Raw genomic sequence first — 19029 nt, 5'->3', positions numbered from 1 at the left:
CTGGGACGCGAGCTGATCTGGGAACGGCAGCCAGTCCCTGGGCACGCAGAATGCCAACTTGATCATTATGGACAAATTGGGCCAGCCACGTACATGTTGTATAACTCTGACTCTATGAAGATCTGAATGGGCTTAGAATTACCATTTAAGCAAAATTGCCCCCACTTTCCCCATTTTGATTCTTGAGATTAATATCCCTTTGCTCTGTTAACAGCGTTAAAGTACTTATGAGGTCGAGTCAGGAAAGGGAACATGTTATTTCATTTTAGTTTGCTTTAATTTGTTAGTTGATTGTTTGTTGAGTGCCATCATTTCTGAAATGGTCTTAAAGTAACTTAACTGTTATAAAGCAGTAATAAGTGATTTTTGTCCAAACGATTGGAACTTGCATAAAATGTTTGCAGGACTGCCAACACTCACGCATTGAGTGTGAAACTCACGCATTGAGTGTGAGACTCACGCATTTCACAAAATTCTCATGCTCCCACGCTGATCACAAAATTTCTCACGCTCAAATATCTGCGGGTGCTGAAAGTTCAAAATAAAGCAAAAATTGTTTTAGAGGTGAGAAAAACCATGAGGGGAATATCAGGTGAATGCATAGTCTTTTTCCCAGGATATGTGATTCAAGCACTAGATGGAATTGGTTTAAAGCAGGGCTATCAAACTACCAGCACCAACCCCCCTCCCCCTTCCTCCCTGAGGCACGGCACACGCCTCCCACCCTCACCTCCGGCGGCTCGATGTCCATCGTCCGCTCTATCCACACCCCATGGAGTTTTAACCCCGGCCCGGAGCCAGGAGCGGACCGGGTGAGTGCCGCCTCCAGAGCCTACTATGGGAGGGGGAACACCCCCTCCCACACCCTCCCCCCCTCGGTTACTACGCTCCCTCGCAATTTCTCACTCTCGCCCAATGTTGGCAGCCCTGAATACAGTTTCATTGTGATCTATTAATTGGAACTTCCAATCTTCTGTGAGCTTCATACAGATTAATATCTGTCGTAGTTTAGATGAAAATCTTCAATTCCGTGCAGCCTTCATGACATATAATAAAGTATTGTGTGCTCTCCAAGTTGATCATTTCTGGTCTTGTGCCTGATACAGGAAAAAGAATTAGTTCATAACCATTCACATTTTCCTCATCTCAATCACTCTCCCCAATAAGGCTCTAGGCTTTGTGCCCTCATGACCAAGTGGTTCAAACTTAAACATGCCCTGAACACAGATGGTGTAGCTAAGATATGTCAGCCCTGATTAAAAGCATCCTCTGCAAAACAAAACACTCTTTCCTGCTTCTCTGGAAGCAAGTATATCTCTCTGTACCTTATTTCACAGCTATAACATTGATATTCTGCGCTCTTTTTATTTTCATGAATGGTATGCTTGTACTTGTGTATGGTATGATCTGCCCAGATGGCAATGAAATCAAACCTTTTCACTGTATATCAATACGTGTGACAATGATAAATCGGTATCTATACCAATACTGTTGTTAATCTGTCATCCTGAAAAGCCGTGCCAAAGCTCATTTCATAAAGTGACATTTTAACAGTCAATATACAGATATGTGATTGAATTAGAATTGAAACATTTACTGCGAACATCCACATACGTAACTGGTGATCAATAATTCAGGAGGTTATCAAGGTCTTTACAATGGTTTCCATTTCATGATCTGATCTTCCATTTGATGATAGGGGTTACTGAAACTCCATCTCCACATTTTTTATTCCTGGAGTAAAACGGGAGTGCCCAGTAATAATAAAAAAAAAGCTGATATAATTTACCATTAAATAAAATTGATAAATTGTTGATTATTTATTATGCAAGTTTTCTGGGTCTATTAATGTTATGATAATATGGTACTTGAAACTTGAGCTTTTTCTCTGCTGCTGCATTTTACGTTCGTATGTCTGAAGATGGTTTCTTTAAATAGCAGGGCCATAAATTTAAGATGGAACAAGGTTATGTAAATTAAAATGTAATTAAATTAAAGGGTGGTGAATCTGTGGAATTCATTGCCACAGACTGCTGTAAAGGCCAATTCATTGGATATTTATTAATTCAATCCAAGGATCACTAACTTGGCCAGAATTTGTTTTTAGTTTCCATGGATAATAACCAACATTTGTCAAAAGAGTAACATATCACCTATATCATGATATCAATATGAGTTTTACTGGAACACTTATAAAACACAAGTAGTTGCCAAAAATAACATTGAATCACATATTTAGAAGTACAGGTGCACAACCTTTTATCCGAAGATCCAAATAACGAAAACCTCCGAATAGCGGCCATTTTTTCGGTCCTTGAAGAAAGGTCCTTGAAAACGTTCACCGAGGGCGACCCGCAGAGGTGACAGCGGAACCTCCGGTCGGTCCTCGAAGAAAGGGGAACTAAATCCCCATTCATAAAAGAGAAGATGAGGGTATATTGCGCGGGAGGGTTAATAATTGACAATATGCTGCTGCCTGCCCGCTGAATTAAAAAGTTCCCACGGTAGACTCACGATATACAGTGTTTCGTGAGTCTTGCGTGGGAACTTTTTAACTCAGCGGGGCAGGCAGCAGCAGATTGTCGCTCGCTTCAGTATCACCCCACCTACACCCCTCTGCTTCCCGGCCATGTGTGTGACCCCTTCCCTCCCCTCTCCAGCTCCCCGCCCATTGCACCGGCGTGGGGGCTTTGCACTGTCTTCACGTCGGCGATTGCAGCAGGACCGTGTCAGGACCAATTGGACACCGACCACCAGGCCCACCGCAAGCACGGAGATCCCAGAGACCCACAGCCAACAGCAGCCCAGCCCAGCCCCACTCCAACTACAGAGGAACATGGGTTGCGGATGACGGGGCGCAGCTCGGGGCGTCGTAGGGGCCCATCGGGGAGCGGCCACTCAAAGCCACGCCGGGAGATGTAGGGCCCTGCCCCGGGTCTTGATGTTGGAGCCCCCGGCGGGCGCTAGCAAGTCCGCGGCAATTTACAGCCGCGCCGGGCGTTGTAAGGCCCCCCTCCAGGTCACTCTCAACCTCTATGATGTTTGCTCTCAACCCCGTAATTCGGGCGGGAGAAGTCGCCGCTGCCGGTGCCCCGCAAAGCAGTCTCCCACCGGAGACCCGCGAGCTCCCGGTGTCACCATCCACCTGAGTCGGGTCGCAGCAGCGCGCCACCGCAGCTCTCCACGCTCCGAAGCTGGCGAGCTCCACGGAGGTAGGTCCGTAGGTCCACAGCTCCCACCGCCACCCACCGACCCCCAGGCCCACTGCAAGCACGGAGATCCCAGAGACCCACAGCCAGCAGCAACTCCAGCCCAGCCCCGCTCCAACTCCAGAGGAACACGTAGGGGCAGAAGCTGATGGTGTGCAAGGTATGTCTTGTTCTTGGGGTGGCGGATGAGGGGGCGCAGCTCGGGCTGTGGGCAAACTGCCACTTGTCGCTGTAGCGGCCAAAGATCATAGAGGAGCTCCTCTATGATCTTTGGTAGCGGCCCATCGGGGAGCGGATTCCTCTGGAGTTGGAGGGGGAGGGGGGCATTGTGCTGTTGGATCGCCCCCTGCTATCCCAGGGACAGGGAGACACAGTGGCTTTTTAGACTGGTGGGCAATCACTTCCAAAGTTCTGCCCACACAGTCAGTACACTTCTCCTACACTGTATTTCATACAAACATTTATTCTGCAAGAAAAAACGACATTGAAGACTCAAACTCGCGATCGAGTAACTGCCAGGATCAAGGCGCAAACTCGCGACCTTGCGGATATGAGCCGAGCACTCTACCACTGAGCCAGCCATTAATATCTACGCTAAAAAATTTCCATTCCGAAGACCGACAAATTCTGAATTACGAAAAGTGTCTGGTCCCAAGGCTTTCGGATAAAAGGTTGTGCACCTGTAGTAGAATGTAAATGATTGATAGTTCCCTTTTGCCTGAAGAAAAATTTATTATTTTTCTTTGGACGGGGAAGGGTTTGTCGGAGATTCTAATGGAGGGGATGTGGGTGACTACATTCCTCATAACGTTTGTTGAGACCATTGCGTCTGATTCTCATTCAAAAGCGTGGCGTTCTCATTTAGATAATTGCTTTTTGCTTTATTCCAACACTTTTGGGAATAGTGCCCTTTATGGGCAGCGAGGACTTACACGCATTTTTGAATGGAAAAGCACGATTCCTGGAATTACTGCTCCATTATCAATTTGTACGTGCTTAACTTCTTCATGTAATGCTAACTAATAGCTTTATTCCCTCAACAGGGCTTTTTATCTGGAGAAATCAAATTTGCCTCCGAATTCATCAAAAGCTGCTGCAATTGATAAGGTAATGTAGATAACTTGAACATTTTTACAACTAAATCTATGTTTATTTCATACATGTCTTTAGTTATATTAAAATGTAATTAAATTAAAGGGTGGTGAATCTGTGGAATTCATTGCCACAGACTGCTGTAAAGGCCAATTCATTGGATATTTTTAAGGCGTAGATTGACAGATTCTTGATTAGTAAGGGTGTCAGGTTATGGGATGAAGGCAGGAGGTTGGGGTTGAGAGGGAAAGATAGATCAACCATGATTGAATTACGGAGTAGACTTGATAGGCCGATTGGCCTTATTCTGCACCTAGAACTTATGGGTAGGATTGCTTTAATTTCTCAAAGTCTTTTTATGTAAAACTTAATATTGATAATTTTTCCTCAGAACATTGATGGGTTTAAATTATTTTCATCGAGCAGGAAATTGCAGAGAGTAGAAGCACTGTTCAAATTTTAATATTTATTAATTAGCCTTGTTAATTTTTTCCCTCTGAGCTATTTGCAAGTATTAAATTCAGTATCATTTGCTCTCTGCCTCCAGCTTATGCGGCCCCTCAATGCACTGGATGAACTTCATCGACTGATGGAATCATTTATTGGGTCAAAACGTACGGCAGCCTGCACTTATACTGCTTGTAGAGCCTCTGGCGTGGGATTGTTGTCAGTTTCTTTTGAACTCTGCAATCGTTTGGGAGCTTGCCACATCATAATGTGCAATAGTGGAGTCCACAGGTTTGAGACATGTTTTGATTTCATGTTGTTGTGACTTTGAATGGAGTCCAGAGTTGTAGATGTATAAATCTTTATTCCGCACAGCTAATGGACCTGGTGAAAGATTCTCTCAGTAGAGTCTCAGGAGAATATCTCTAAACTCCAGGTACTTTGAAATTTTATGCTAGTCATGCAGGTGATTAAATAGTGTCTCAATAGTTACAATTGCATAATTTACTTCAGTATATTTGAGGGTAAGCAGAGGGTCCATAAAATTACATATTTTCAGTGGGAGAACATCTTACCAGGCACTTCCTTGGCTTTAACTTAAACCACTTTCGAACACCTTTTATTGGAATCCAGGCAACCAAATCAGATTTATTTTACCATTGCATTGGGAGATGGTTCTCTGGAAACACAAGTAACAAATATTGAGTGACAAAACAAATATGACAATTACAATTACTCTGTCACAATTGTGCTCGGTATTTTATCTAAAATGTCTGTTTCTTAGATTGATGTCCACACATAAACTCTATTGTTTGTATGTTTGGTTAATGCACATGAGAATTTTTCATGGTGACATCAGGTTTTTGAAAATAAATTAGAGCATCGCGTCTAAGAGATTGAAAGGACAGCAGCCCATATCATAGATTCACAAGAAATCAGAGTAACAGGAATAGAGTTTGCTGGGTGTGGGTGGATGGATAAGATGCCTATGGAGCTGGAAGATGTAACAGAGTTATTATTCAAAATGCATATGAGAGTTTTATACATGGAGAATATAAAATTAACTAATATGAAATTAACATTGGTAAATAAGACAAGCCTTGATGGGTCAGTAAGCCTAATGAGAAATAGGATCTTATTTGGATTTTAACTATGGGGCAAACTGCCCAGCAGTTCAACTAGAGCAAAATGAACTATGTCTTTACTGAGTGACTCCCCATATTTACAGATGGGTGGACCTCAAATATCTATTCTGCTGCAGTTTTGATCTTCTGCATGTACTGTATTGTCAGCAAATCAATCAGATCTTCTGAGGTTATTATATTGAGCCCCATAGAGAATGGGAGAGCCACTTCATCTTTGCCTCATGAAGGTAACTTCAACACCTACTTTTTTGAACTTCTTTAGCTGCTCTGCCAGGTTTAATTGAGCTTACAATGGCGGATGAATTATCCAGTGAGTAAATAGTTGAAATTATACCAAGGTCACATTCAGATCATCTGACATCAATTTGCAGAGATTAGTGAGGCTCTAGCATGATTCTGGAAGTTACCTTAGCAACCCAGTGAAAAACCTGATTCAAAAATGGCAGTATAATGGGAAGAGGGAACCTAGTAGCAAAGAGGAATTTTCCTTAATTTATGTCATGGGATAGAATATACAATATATTTGCGACTGCATTCTGTATTCCTGAATTACAATCATGGAGTGCAATGCAATGCTGCCATTGTATAGTGCATTTAGCATACATGGCTGAGAATAAAGTTCCACTTCCATGTTCAATGCTTTCTGCAGTTGCAGGATTCTTGAAAGGTTAATTGCTGGTGCAGGATTCCCAAAAGGTTAATTTGCAAGCTGTTTGAGTCGGTAATAAGGAAGGCAAATTCAATTCGGCTTTCATTTTGTAAGAATTGAAATATAAAAGCATGCATGTAATGTTGAAGCTTTAAAAGGTGCTGGTCAGGCCACACGGAGTATTATGAGCAACTTTGGACCCCATATCTGAGGAAGGATGTGCTGCCGTTGGAGAGGGTCCAGAGGAGGTTTACAAGAACAATCCCAGGGATGATTAGGTTAACATACGATGAGCGTTTGATGGCTCATGGTCTGTACTCACTGGAGTTTAGAATGATGAGGTGTGATTGCATTGAAACCTACCCAGCAATGAAAGGTTTAGATAGAGAATTGTGAAGAGGATGTTTCCGGTAGTGGGAGAATATAGGACACTCAGAATAAAAGGTCATGCCTTTCGAATAGAGATGAGAAGGAATTTATTTCACACAAGGTTGGTGAATCTGTGGAATTCATTACCACGGATGGCTGTGAAGACCAAGTGATTGGGTATTTTTAAAGCAGAGACTGATTGGTTCTTGATTAGTAATGGCATTAAAGGTCATGGGGAGAAGGCAGGAGAATGGGTTTGAGAGGGAAAACCAGCTTATTTATTTATTTATTTTTTAAAATTAATTTTATTAGAAGAAATTGTACAAGAATAAAGCAATCGGCATGAGAGTTATAAAATTTTCGTACAGCTTCATTTTTAACTTTTTATAAATTGATACATAAATCAAAAAAAAAGAAAGAAATGGAAAGAATGAAGAAAAAGAAGAAAGATGCAAAAGAGAGAGAAGAAAAGACCCCTGAACTACCAAAGAAGTGTGATAAGAAAAAAGAGAAAGGAGAGAAAAAACCCCGGAGATATGCCCCGCTGTCCTCCCCCAACCCCCCCCCCCCCCCCTCACCCATCCCAAGCATCGGTTTAAATTTGTGTTCAACCATTCAGTTGTTGAAGAAATTCAGTGAAAGGAGACCATGTTTTGGAGAATTGGTCTAGTTTATCAGCCAAAACAAGCCTAATGTTTTCTAAATGTAGTCTCGGACATGTCAGTGATCCACATCTTCACTGTGGGATCTGTTATCTTTTTCCAGAATTTTAGTATGAGTTTTTTCACAGTTATTAGGCCATAGTCCAGGAAGCGTCTTTGAAATATCGTTAACTTAGAACAGGCCTCTGACATTCCTAAAGTTATTAGTTTTGTATCTGATTCCAGTTTAATTTTAAGTGTTTTAGAGAAGATATCGAATAATCCCATCCAGAAGTTTTGTATCTTTATACAGGATGCAAAGGAATGGGTTAAGGTAGCTTCTTGGAGGTGACATTTATCACAGATAGGGGAGACAGTTGGGAAGATCTTATTCAATTTAGTCTTTGAATAGTATAGCCTATGCAGTATTTTGAATTGTATCAGTGAATGCCTGACATTGAGAGAGCAGTAATGTATGTATAGTAGGCTTTCCTCCCATATATCTTTTGAAATTTATAAACCCAACTCGTCTTCCCATGCTCGCCTATATATCTCAGAAGGTGGGGTATCCACATTTAAAAGAGTGTTATAAATGTAAGATATCAACTTACTTGTGTTGGCATGTCTATTCAAACAATATATCTGGACCCATAAAAGGGCAGTCTTGTGTGTATGTTTTCACATAATTGCAGATTTGAAGATATCTAAAAAGATTGCTTGCTTTCAAATGATATTTCTCCTGTAGTTCTTGAAAAGAGAGGAAAGTCCCCTTCTTATAGAGGTCTCCCACGTTTTAATTCCTAGGTTTTTCCATTGAGCAAACACCTTATCTAAAGTAGACGGTTTAAACGAGGGATTGTTAGCAATAGGCAGAAGGAGAGACAAATTTCTCAGTTTAAGACTTAATTTCAACTGTTTCTAGACACGTAGGGTACTGTGTATTATCGGATTTTGCTCATACGTTGATTTATTCAGATGTATTGGAGATAGAAGAATCGAGCCTATGTTAAAAGGCAAACAATCTTCCCTCTCCATTTTCAACCAATTTACCTGTTGACATGTATCGTCCAACCAGAAAATTATATTTTTGATGTTAGTCGTCCAGTAGTTGAAAAGAAAGTTAGGAAGAGCTAATCTTCCATTTTCTTTGGATTCACACAGATGTCTTTTGTGTATTCTGTGGGTTTTGTAGTCCCAAATGAAGTTTGTAATAATAGAGTCAATTTTTTTGAAAAACTTTTAGGGAGATATATATCGATATTGATTGAAATAAATATAGGAGTTGTGGAAGGAAGATCATCTTTATGGCGTTTACTCTACCTATAAGGGAAATAGGGAGTGTTTTCCAGAATTGAATGTAGGCATTTAGTTTTGTAATTAGTGGTGGGAAATTTGTTTTAAATAGAGAGGTGTATTTTCTAGTCACGTAAACTCCGAGATATCTAACTTTTTCAGTAACAATCCTGAAGGGAAATTTTTGGAGTTGAGAGGGATCTTGAGCTTTTATTGGCATAATCTCACTTTTATTCCAATTTATTCTATAACCTGAAAAGGCACCAAATTGTTCTATAACGTTTAATACATTTGGGATACTAACTTGGGAATTAGTAATGTATAAAAATACATCGTCTGCATATAACAAAATCTTGTTGCTGGTATATTTAGTGTTATATCCATGAATACCCTTATGTACTCTAATACTCTCTAAAGCAAATAACATTGGTGAAAGGGCGCATCCTTGTCTGTTACCCCTGGATAAGTGAAATTTAGGTGAAATAATTTGATTTGTCAGTATTCTGGCTGTCGGATTATTATATAACAGCTTCACCCATGAAATGAAGTTTTCTCCTAATTGGAATTTTTCCAACACTGTGAAAAGATAAGCCCATTCCACTTGGTCAAAAGCTTTTTCTGCGTCTAGAGAGATAATTGTTAAATCTTCATTTGTCGTTCTGTGCGAGTATATGATATTAAACAAACGTCTCAAATTATAAAACGAATGTCGATTAGGTATAAACCCAGTTTAATCTGGATGTATTAATTTACTAATAAACAGGCTTAAACTGCGTGCCAAAGTCTTGGCTAATATCTTCTGGTCTGTATTTTAAAAAGTTATTGCCCTATATGATCCAGGCTCTTAAAGGTTTTTATCTTTTTTGGGGATCAGTGTAATGGTTGATTCAGCAAGGGTTTGTGGTAAAGTCTGTTCTTTAAAAGCTTGAATATAAAGGGCTCGTAACCGTGGGGAAATTGAATGATTGAATTTTTTGTAAAATTCATTACTACCTGGTGTTTTTCCACTTGTCAGTGATTTAATAGTCACTACAATGTCTTTTGTTGTTATCTCAGCACCTAATTCATCCTGTTCCTCCTCATTAAGGGATGGGAGGTTGCAATTTTCAAGAAAACTTTTCATCTTTGCAGGGATGTTGTTTGTGATGAGTATTGAGTTTGATAGAATTTTTAAAATCTTTCATTAATATCTTTAGGCAGTGTGAGCAACTCTCCTTTTTCTGATCTAATTTTTTGAATAGTATGGTCTTTCTCTGATTTGCGGAGTTGGCGTGCCAGAAGTTTGTGTGGTTTGTCACCAAATTCAAGGTTTTTTTTCTTAGTATATTGAAATATCCTAATATTTTTGCAGAAAAGATCTGATTTAATTTAAATTTTAATGCAGCTATCTTATTATGTTTTGCAGTGGTTGGGTCAATCACATTTTCTAAGTCAATCTGTTTAATCTGTTTTTCTAGTTCCAATTGTTCCGTCCTGTTTTTCTTGTTTTGAAAAGCTTGGTAAGAGATAATGCAGCCTCTGATAAAGGCCTTGAAAGATTCTCACAATGATATTGCAGAGATACCAGGAGTATCTTATTATATTTTATTAAAGAATTGTGGATTATCGAAATTAGGTGCATAAATGTTCACCATAGTCAATGGGATTGAGTGTAGTTCCCCGGATATTTTAATGTACCTGCCTTCCTTATTGGCTATAGTGGATTTGTGTTTGAATGGTATACCTTTGCAAATTAGGATTGCAGTTCCTCTTGCTTTGGAAGAAAAAGTAGAATTATATAATTGACCAATCCAGCCACCCTTCAGCCTGTTATGAGCTCCATTTTTGAGATGCATCTCCTGTAGACATATTATATCAGTATTAACAGAATTTAGATGGGCTAGTACTTTGCAACTTTTAATTGACTCGTTAACGCCCCTAACGTTCCAACTACAAAATATAATTCCTCCAATTTTCCTAGCAACGTCGTCTTGCATTTTAAAGCTTACATGGTTTCCTTTGATTCAAATGGTCCTACACAATATTTGAAATTATTCCTTTAATTGCTGGGTGGGTGAGCCCTGTCCCAAGATAGTTAAGATGTTTAGTAGAAAAGGTAGAAAGTGAAAAAGAAAAACAATGGAAATTGCAGCATAGAGAAATGCTATTGGTGAATACCACCCAACGGTGGTGTGGTTCATGATAACTTCCGTAGATTATGTTAATAATAAGTAATCCTGCTTAATGAGTTAATAAACACTAAACAGAACAGACCACAAAAAACAATATATAAATCCGTCAAGGTATCAGCATTCCCAAGAGGTTAAGTATCTTATTGTACTCTAATTAAGTAGTTAAATATTGGATAATTAGACTGATATATGGTACCTATTACATAACTTTCTAATAGTATTGTGTTGACATATTAAACCGACTCAAAAGTCAGTGAACTTATGGCAACTTGTTGATTACAAATGACGTTTACATAGACAAAGTACACTCTCTCTCTCTCTCCCTCACTATCTCCCTCCCTCTGCCTCTCTCAACCTTTCCAAAAATTTCCAACTCAATCTCTAAGCTTTCCAAAACTTACCAAAACTTGCTCAACACTTCCCAACACTTTCCCAATCCATCTCCCACAATCGTTCTCTCTCTTCCCCTCTCTCTGCCCCTCTTCCTTTTCCCCATCCCTCCCTCCTCTCCCAAGACTTTCCACAACTTCCTCTAACTTACTCTCACTTACAACAACAACTCTCTCTACCGCTCCCTCTCCCTCCCTCTCCTTCTTTCTCTCTGCTACTCTACCCCTATCCCTCCCCTTCTCTACATTACTCCCTCTCTCTCTGTCACTCAATCTCTCAAATTCTCTGTTTGACATATTAACCGACTCTGTGTCAGTAGATTTAGAGGGAAAAATAGTTCAACCAATTGTCCGAATGTCCTAATTCTGAACCTACGTCCTCTGGTCTTATAGATTAGCACAATCCAGGCAGGAGAATGGGGTTGCAAAGGAAAAAATAGATCAGCCACGATTAAATGGTCAAACAGATTCGATGGGCTGAATGGCCTAATTCTTCTCTATATCTTATGTTCTTGTGGTTTATCTTTCTTTTTGAGAGCAGAGTCAGAATATGATTAGACAAAGAGGCTTGACGTTTGACTATTGGTTTCATGTGATTCACTTATATTTGCTCATTGTAATTTTTCCTATCCTATAGTTATTCTATAAAGCACAGTTACTTGGATTATTATTGATTATCCTTGGATTACAGTTACTGGAGAATCATTGCTTAAAATCCCAACAATCTCAAATTTACCTGCCCGATAACAGTATCACAGACCTGTCTCACCAAGTCCTGAAGCCAAGTGATGAGGCACAAATTGCAGCCAGATCAGGCTTACCTGTGAAACTCGATTGGAAAATATTGATAGACAATATGTGACCTCAGCTCTACTGTCTGTCAGTTATCAAGATTTTTCAACGGGTTTGTTATAAAATGTATATATTTTTTAGAAAATAAAACCAACTAAAGCACCTAAAACATTTTTAAATGAATAAAAAAGACATTAAATACAAATAATTGAAGAAAAAGTAGTACTTCAATTCCTTCCTCAGAATGCTCAATGAAATGAAAAGTCTTGTAGAGCCTGCACCAGCTCTAACCTGATGCAAGAACCGAGTGCAATCTGCCAATGTCATTGCTGGGGAATCTCCGTAAACTACTACTCTAAACCTGGTCTCCTATATTTACCAGCAAACTATTAAGCATAGTTGCCAGAACCAGCAGTCACAGATTAAGAATAAGGGGTAGGCCATTTATGACTGAGATTAGGATAAACGTTTTCACCCAGAGAGTTGTGAATCTGTGGAATTCTCTGCCACAGAAGGCAGTGGAGACCAATTCACTGGATGTTTTCAAGAGAGAGTTAGATATAGCTTTTCGGGCTAACTGAATCAAGGAATATGAGGAGAAAGCAGGAACGGGGTACTGATTTTGGATGATCAGCCGTGATCATATTGAATGGCGGTGCTGGCTCGAAGGGCCGAATGGCCCACCCCTGCACCTATTTTCTATGTTTCAATATTTAGCAACAAAAGTGGGGCAGCATTGACCACAGATTAATATTGCACTATTTGTATCCTCTCCTGAAAGTTCCATAACTGGACTTATTATCTGACTAACATTTTGACGAAACTTGGACTCTGAATGTAAACTTCAAATGGATTAAAACATTTCCTACACCAGAATGATTCAAGCATTATACCAATACTGTTCATTGATGACTCATAACAATTCAGTATTGCTGCATTACATCCTCATTTTTATAACTCAATTTGATATAGGACATAGTTTTTAAGAGATGGTTTTACCTGGTTGGATTATTTAGTTACCCCAACAATTTATAAATAAGATTCATCTTCTCCTGATGTTGATATTGTGTAGAAACAACACAATTGATCTGATTTGGAAAGATCAGGAGAACCTTGCTAACATTTTAAAGGTTTTTTTTCAAGTTAAGATATTTGTTACTGTCCAGATATTGTCCATTTACAAATAAATCACATATGTGAAAGGATGTACTTGTCTTATATGGAGTGGAGTTTAATTCAGAAGGTTGATTAGTTTGATGAGTGGATGTGTGCAGAAATTGATCAGGATTGTCCTCTGCTCACTGGTAATTAGAAGAATGAATCCTGCACATTCTTAGAAGAATTGGTAGATGGAAGCTGAAAGCATGTTTTATTTGGCTGCATAGTCTAGAGCCAGGGGAATGTACTATGGATAAGTGCTGTGCTCAGAATGTGAGTGTATTCAGGGCTGAGATCAAATTTGGACACCAAGAATATGAAGTGTGAGGAACATAAATGTTTCAAAATGGTGAAAAGATAAAGATAATGCAAAAAGAAACCAGACATTAGTAGATTAATACACAATTAGATAACGTCCATCACAATTGAATAGGTGGTCAGTCGTGAGGTACAATTAGGTTTGCGTCGTTTGTTTTCAGAACCTCATGGTTGTAGGAAAGTAGCCTTTCTGAACCTTGTGATGTGGGACTCCAGGCTTCTGTACCTCCTGCACAACTGTTGCAGCAAGAAGACGCATGACCCAGATGGTGGAGATCACCGATGATGGATGCTGCCTTCTTGAGGCAGCACCTCATGTTGATGCTTTTGATGGTTGAGAGGACTGTGGCCACAGAGGACTTGGCCAAGTTCACCACATCTGCACCACATCGATCTTACATTCCTGTGCATTGGAATTGATGTTATAGACCATGACGCCACCATTCAAGATATTTCCAAAGTGCGTCTGTCAAAATTTGTTGGAGTATTTGGTGGCATATTGAATTCCTTTAAACTACTTGAAATCCACTTATGATAAGCCAATATTTTACTTCAATAAAATGCTATTTATGCCATGTGCTGTATCAATAATGCGATAAACTTATCAGTAGTGAAATGCTTTGGAACTAGACTGATCCTATCAAAAGCTGCAAAATGTGTTAATTCTACTTGAGGCTGTGGGTGTTAGTCTTTAACCATTCTTGCAATAGATGATGGGAAAATCAATCATATATGCATGAACTGTAGTAGCCTCAGGGCATATTTTCAAGCAAGTAAGGAAGTAAAGATGTAATTAAACAGCGTGGGAAGCTCAGTCACTGAAAACTACTAATATGCAATAACATTTGAAACTATCTCTTTCGTTCTCTCCCCCCCCTATTAACTGGTTGGCAAGTAAACATTCATTATCTTTGTAGTTTGATCCCGGCACAAGGTTGAAAAACTAGTAATGGAGTATTACTTTGGTATTATCCCTGTAGGAATGGGGCAATATAGGGGAAACAGAGAAAACAATTTTTAAAAATGGAGACAAACATGCTCCTGATTGTAAAAGGTTATTTTCCAAAGACAGCACGAGATTTTATTGTTTGTCAGAATAGTTCCCATTTGGAACACATGGGTCATGTTTTAATGCATAACTCAGTGTGCAAATCATCTTTGCTGGCTTTCTGATTTTTTTTAGTTCTATTGGGGATCTGGTTACATTAGCTCATGCTTTGCACACCAATAGAGGATACAGTCATTTTACAGTTCCATTGTATTCACTGACTCATTTGGCAAAATAGCCAGGCAGGGATCAGACCTTAATGCTTTTACACACTATAAGTACGTGATCGCGTGCGGAAGGGGATTGGGGAAGTGGTGGGTGATCCAGATGCACCTCTCATTCTGCAGTAATGTCCTTGCTTAACAAACTTGCAGCAGCAGCGAAACCAGAGGTACCATTGAATGTTCAGAATTACCCCTAAGACCCAAACATTTGGTGCATAAATAGTAATAAAAGTGTGGTAGAAAGGGTCTGCTTGAGCTCCTGCCTTTTCATGAAGGCATAGCAGGATCATTACCAGGGCCTGCTGCCATTTTCCTCAGGAAATGATGGGTGAAAGGAAATTTTCTCTAAACCTGTGTCCAACATTGCTACACCACCACCATATTTTAATAACATATCAGGGTGTTGAATGCTCACATGGACATTTTTTTACAAATGTAGCTAAAATAACTTATCATACCAACAATTATTTAAAAAAATATGACACCTTAAATTCAGGTTTGCAAACTTGAACATATAATGCACACCATTCTAAATGTTAGTCTTTATATTAAAGGGGCTGTCCCACTGCGGCAACCTAATCTGCGAGTTTAGAAGAGTTTGCCCTATACTCAAACTCGCAGCATGGTTGACACGTGGTCCTAGGAGGTCCTATGAGGACACTGGAACTCTCCTTCATGCTCGAGGGAAGTTCCTGAATACTCGCGGCCTCAGCTAGGTTGCGGAAAATTTTTCAGCATGTTGAAAAATTTTTCCGCGAGTAAAAATTGGTCGACATGGTTCCTTTTAACTCATAGTGCAGTGGAGTGGGATCGCTATGTAGTTACAGGCAGCCGAGGGCAGCCGTATGCAATCTCCTTCGCTGACCGGGCATTTTAATTGGCTCACTGGAGTTTTCAGGACCAAGGAAAACCGACCGGTAGGTTAAATGCCCACTAAACTTTATTAAACACTAGAGTAAGTGGGACCCGTTGGGTCCCAGCATCACACGGGAGGGCTGGTCACCAACGCAATATTCCAACTCTCCACCAATTCCAATACTGCTCGCCAGTGAGGGGGGGGGGGGGGGGCTGGGGCTATCTGTTGCGCTAGTATGGGTGTTGTGGGCCGAAGGTACTGGTTTCCAGAGGGCTAGTATAGACATTGTGGGACGTATGGATGCTTGGGCAGGCATCCAACTGTTGCAACGATTTTAAAAGCCAAGCCAAGGCAAACAATTGGGCTGCAGCCACCCGACAACCAAAATTCATTTTGTGAACACAAACATGTTAAAAAGGCGGGGCAAACAATTGGGCTGCAGCCACCCGGCAACCAAAATTCATTTTGTGAACACAAACATGTTAAAAAGGCGAGGCAAACAATTGGGCTGCAGACACCCGGCAATCGAAATACATCTTGTGAACACAAACCTGTCAAAAAGGCGAGGCAGACAATTGGGCTGCAGACACCCGGCAACCAAAATTGATCTTGTGAACACAAACTTGTTAAAAAAGGAGAGGCAAACAATTGGGCTGCAGACACCCGACAACCAAAATTCATTTTCAGAACACAAACTTGTTAAAAAAAAGGAGAGGCAAACAATTGGGCTGCAGACACCTGACAAACAAAATTCATTTTGTGAACACAAACTTTTTAAAAAGGGCTGCAGCCACTTTACAGCCACCTCGAGGGGACTCACCGTGGAGTAGACGTGCGTTCAGTGTTATTCACAGCTCAGAGAGCCATGACCCTCTCACTTCGTGGTCTGGCAGAGAGTGAGTGAGGCACGACACTTCCTGGTTTTATAGTCCCTCCCCCTGCCGCCAGCGGGGGCAGCAGAGAGAATGGTGAATTTTGTAAAAACATTAATATCTCTCTCATTTTTCATCAACGGAAAGAATCCTCCGCACTCATATGGCGGAGGGGGGCTCTGAGCGTGGCGGCGTTCTCTTGGAAATCGCAGCACAGTCGGCCAAAAGCGGTCAAGATAAGAGATTTAATAATATAGATTGTCTGACTTCTTAAAGGTAGCTCCACACCTCTCCCCCACTCTCCCTCTTCGCCGCCCCCCCCCCGCGCTCTCTAAAGGACTTAGCGTACACTGTGCAGCTGTCTTTTACCTTCCTCTTCATCACAGCGCTACCCCACTTTCCCTGGCCCCCGACTTTGCGATGTGTTTGTGTGTGTGTGTGTGCGTGCGTGTGTGTGTGTGTGTGTGTGTGTGTGTGTGTGTGTGTGTGTGTGTGTGTGTGTGCGGACGGTCGATCCAGTTCGAGGTTTTTCAGGCAAGTGCCCTCCAGCTTGAAGGTCGAAGACACTCTTCTGAATTCACGGATTAGGTTGCCGCAGTGAGACGGGGCGGTCCCACTGCGGCGACCTAATCTGCGAGTTTAGAAGTTTCCCCTCGACTCAAACTCGCAGCATGGTCAACATGTGGTCCCAAGAGGTCACTGGAACTCTCCTTCAGGCTCGAGGGAAGTTCCCGCCAACTCGTGGCCTCAGTTTGGTTGAGGAAATTTTTTTAGCATGTTGAAAAATTTTCCGCAAGTAGAAACTGGTCGGCATGGTTCTTTTGAACTTGTAGTGCAGTGGAGTGGGGTCGCTATGTAGTTATAGGCAGTTGAGGGCCTTCGCTGACTGGCCATTTTAATCTCCTTTGCTGACCAGGCATTTTAATTGGCTCATTGGAGTTTTCAGGACCAAGGAAAACAAGACCGGTAATGTAAAATGCCCGCTAAACTTTATTAAAAGTTGTCTGACTTCTTCAAAGTGTCTACACTCCTTCTCCCCCTCTACTCCCCCCCCTTCTCTCCCCCCTTCGCTCCCCCCTTCTCTCCCCCCCTTCTCCCCCCCTTCTCCCGCCCCCCCCTTCTACCCCCCCTCATTTTGGGAATTGTGTTGCTTGTGTGTGTTTAAAGATGACCTGAAATGCAGTCCAGCATTTTTAAGACTAATCTATATTACTAAGAGTAAGACCTTGACCAAGCTTAGAACAGCTTTTATTGGAGCCTACCAGAGAGAAGGCAATTCTGGATTTAGTGTTATGTAATGAACTGGATTTGATAAAGGACCTTGAGGTTAATGAGCCATTAGGAGGCAGTGACCATAACATGGTCAGGTTTAATCTACAATTGGAGAGGGCGAAGGGTAGACCGGAGGTGTCAGTGTTGCAGTTGAATAAAGGGGACTATGGGGCCATGAGGGAGGTGCTGGCCAAAGTTGACTGGAAAGATACACTAGCTGGGATGACAGTGGAACAAAAATGGCAGGTATTTCTAGGAATAATACAGAAGGTGCAGGATCAGTTCATTCCTAGGAGGAAGAAAGATTCCAAGGGGCGAAAGGTACGACCGTGGCTGACAAGGGACATCAGGGACAGTATAAAAATTAAAGCGAAGAAGTAAAACGTAGCAAAGATGAGCGGGCAACAAAAGGATTGGGTAATGTTTAAAGAACAACAGAAAATAAACAAATAGACAATACAGGAAGAAAAGATGAGGTGCGAAGGTAAGCTAGCCAAGAATATGAAGCAGGATAGTAAAAGCTTCTTTAGTTATGTGAAGAGGAAAAAATTAGTTAAGACCAAAGTTGGACCCTGGAAGACCGAAAAAGGTGAAATTATTATGGGTACAAGTAAATGGCAGATGAGTTGAACAGGTACTTTGGATCTGTCTTCAGTAAGGAGGACACAAACAATCTTCCTGATATAGTAGTGGCCAGAAGATCTGGGGTGACGGAGGAACTGAAGGAAATCCACATTAGGCAGGAAATGGTGTTGGATAGACTGATGGGACTGAAGGCTGATAAATCCCTAGGGCTTGATGATTTGCATTCCAGGGTACTTAAGGAAGTGGCTCTAGAAATCGTGGATGCATTGGTGATAATTTTCCAATGTTCTATAGACTCAGGATCAGTTCCTGTGGATTGTAGGATTGTTAAGAAAGGCGGGAGAGAGAAAACTGGGAATTATAGGCCAGTTAGCCTTACATCGGTGGTGGGGAAGATGCTGGAGTCAATTATAACAGATGAGATAGCCGAACATTTGGATAGCAGTAACAGGATCGGTCCGCGTCAGCATGGATTTACGAAAGGGAAATCATGCTTGAC

At 41.0% G+C, this 19029-nt stretch overlaps 1 protein-coding gene across 2 annotated transcripts in view; it reads left to right on the top strand.

Annotated features, from left to right (window-relative positions):
* prex2 (phosphatidylinositol-3,4,5-trisphosphate dependent Rac exchange factor 2) overlaps positions 1–19029 on the top strand; it is a 352555-nt gene that overhangs the window by 289779 nt on the left and 43747 nt on the right. For both annotated transcript variants that reach the window (XM_033019360.1, XM_033019359.1), the window contains 2 exons: positions 4253–4316; positions 4849–5039. In XM_033019360.1, the coding sequence (XP_032875251.1) occupies positions 4253–4316; positions 4849–5039 (255 nt within the window). The remainder of the gene's footprint in view (positions 1–4252; positions 4317–4848; positions 5040–19029) is intronic.

Source organism: Amblyraja radiata, chromosome 4 (assembly GCF_010909765.2).
Source record: "Amblyraja radiata isolate CabotCenter1 chromosome 4, sAmbRad1.1.pri, whole genome shotgun sequence".
Lineage (NCBI taxonomy): Eukaryota > Metazoa > Chordata > Chondrichthyes > Rajiformes > Rajidae > Amblyraja > Amblyraja radiata.
Note: the sequence above shows the minus strand (reverse complement) of the source record. Positions and strands in the feature narration are given on the sequence as shown.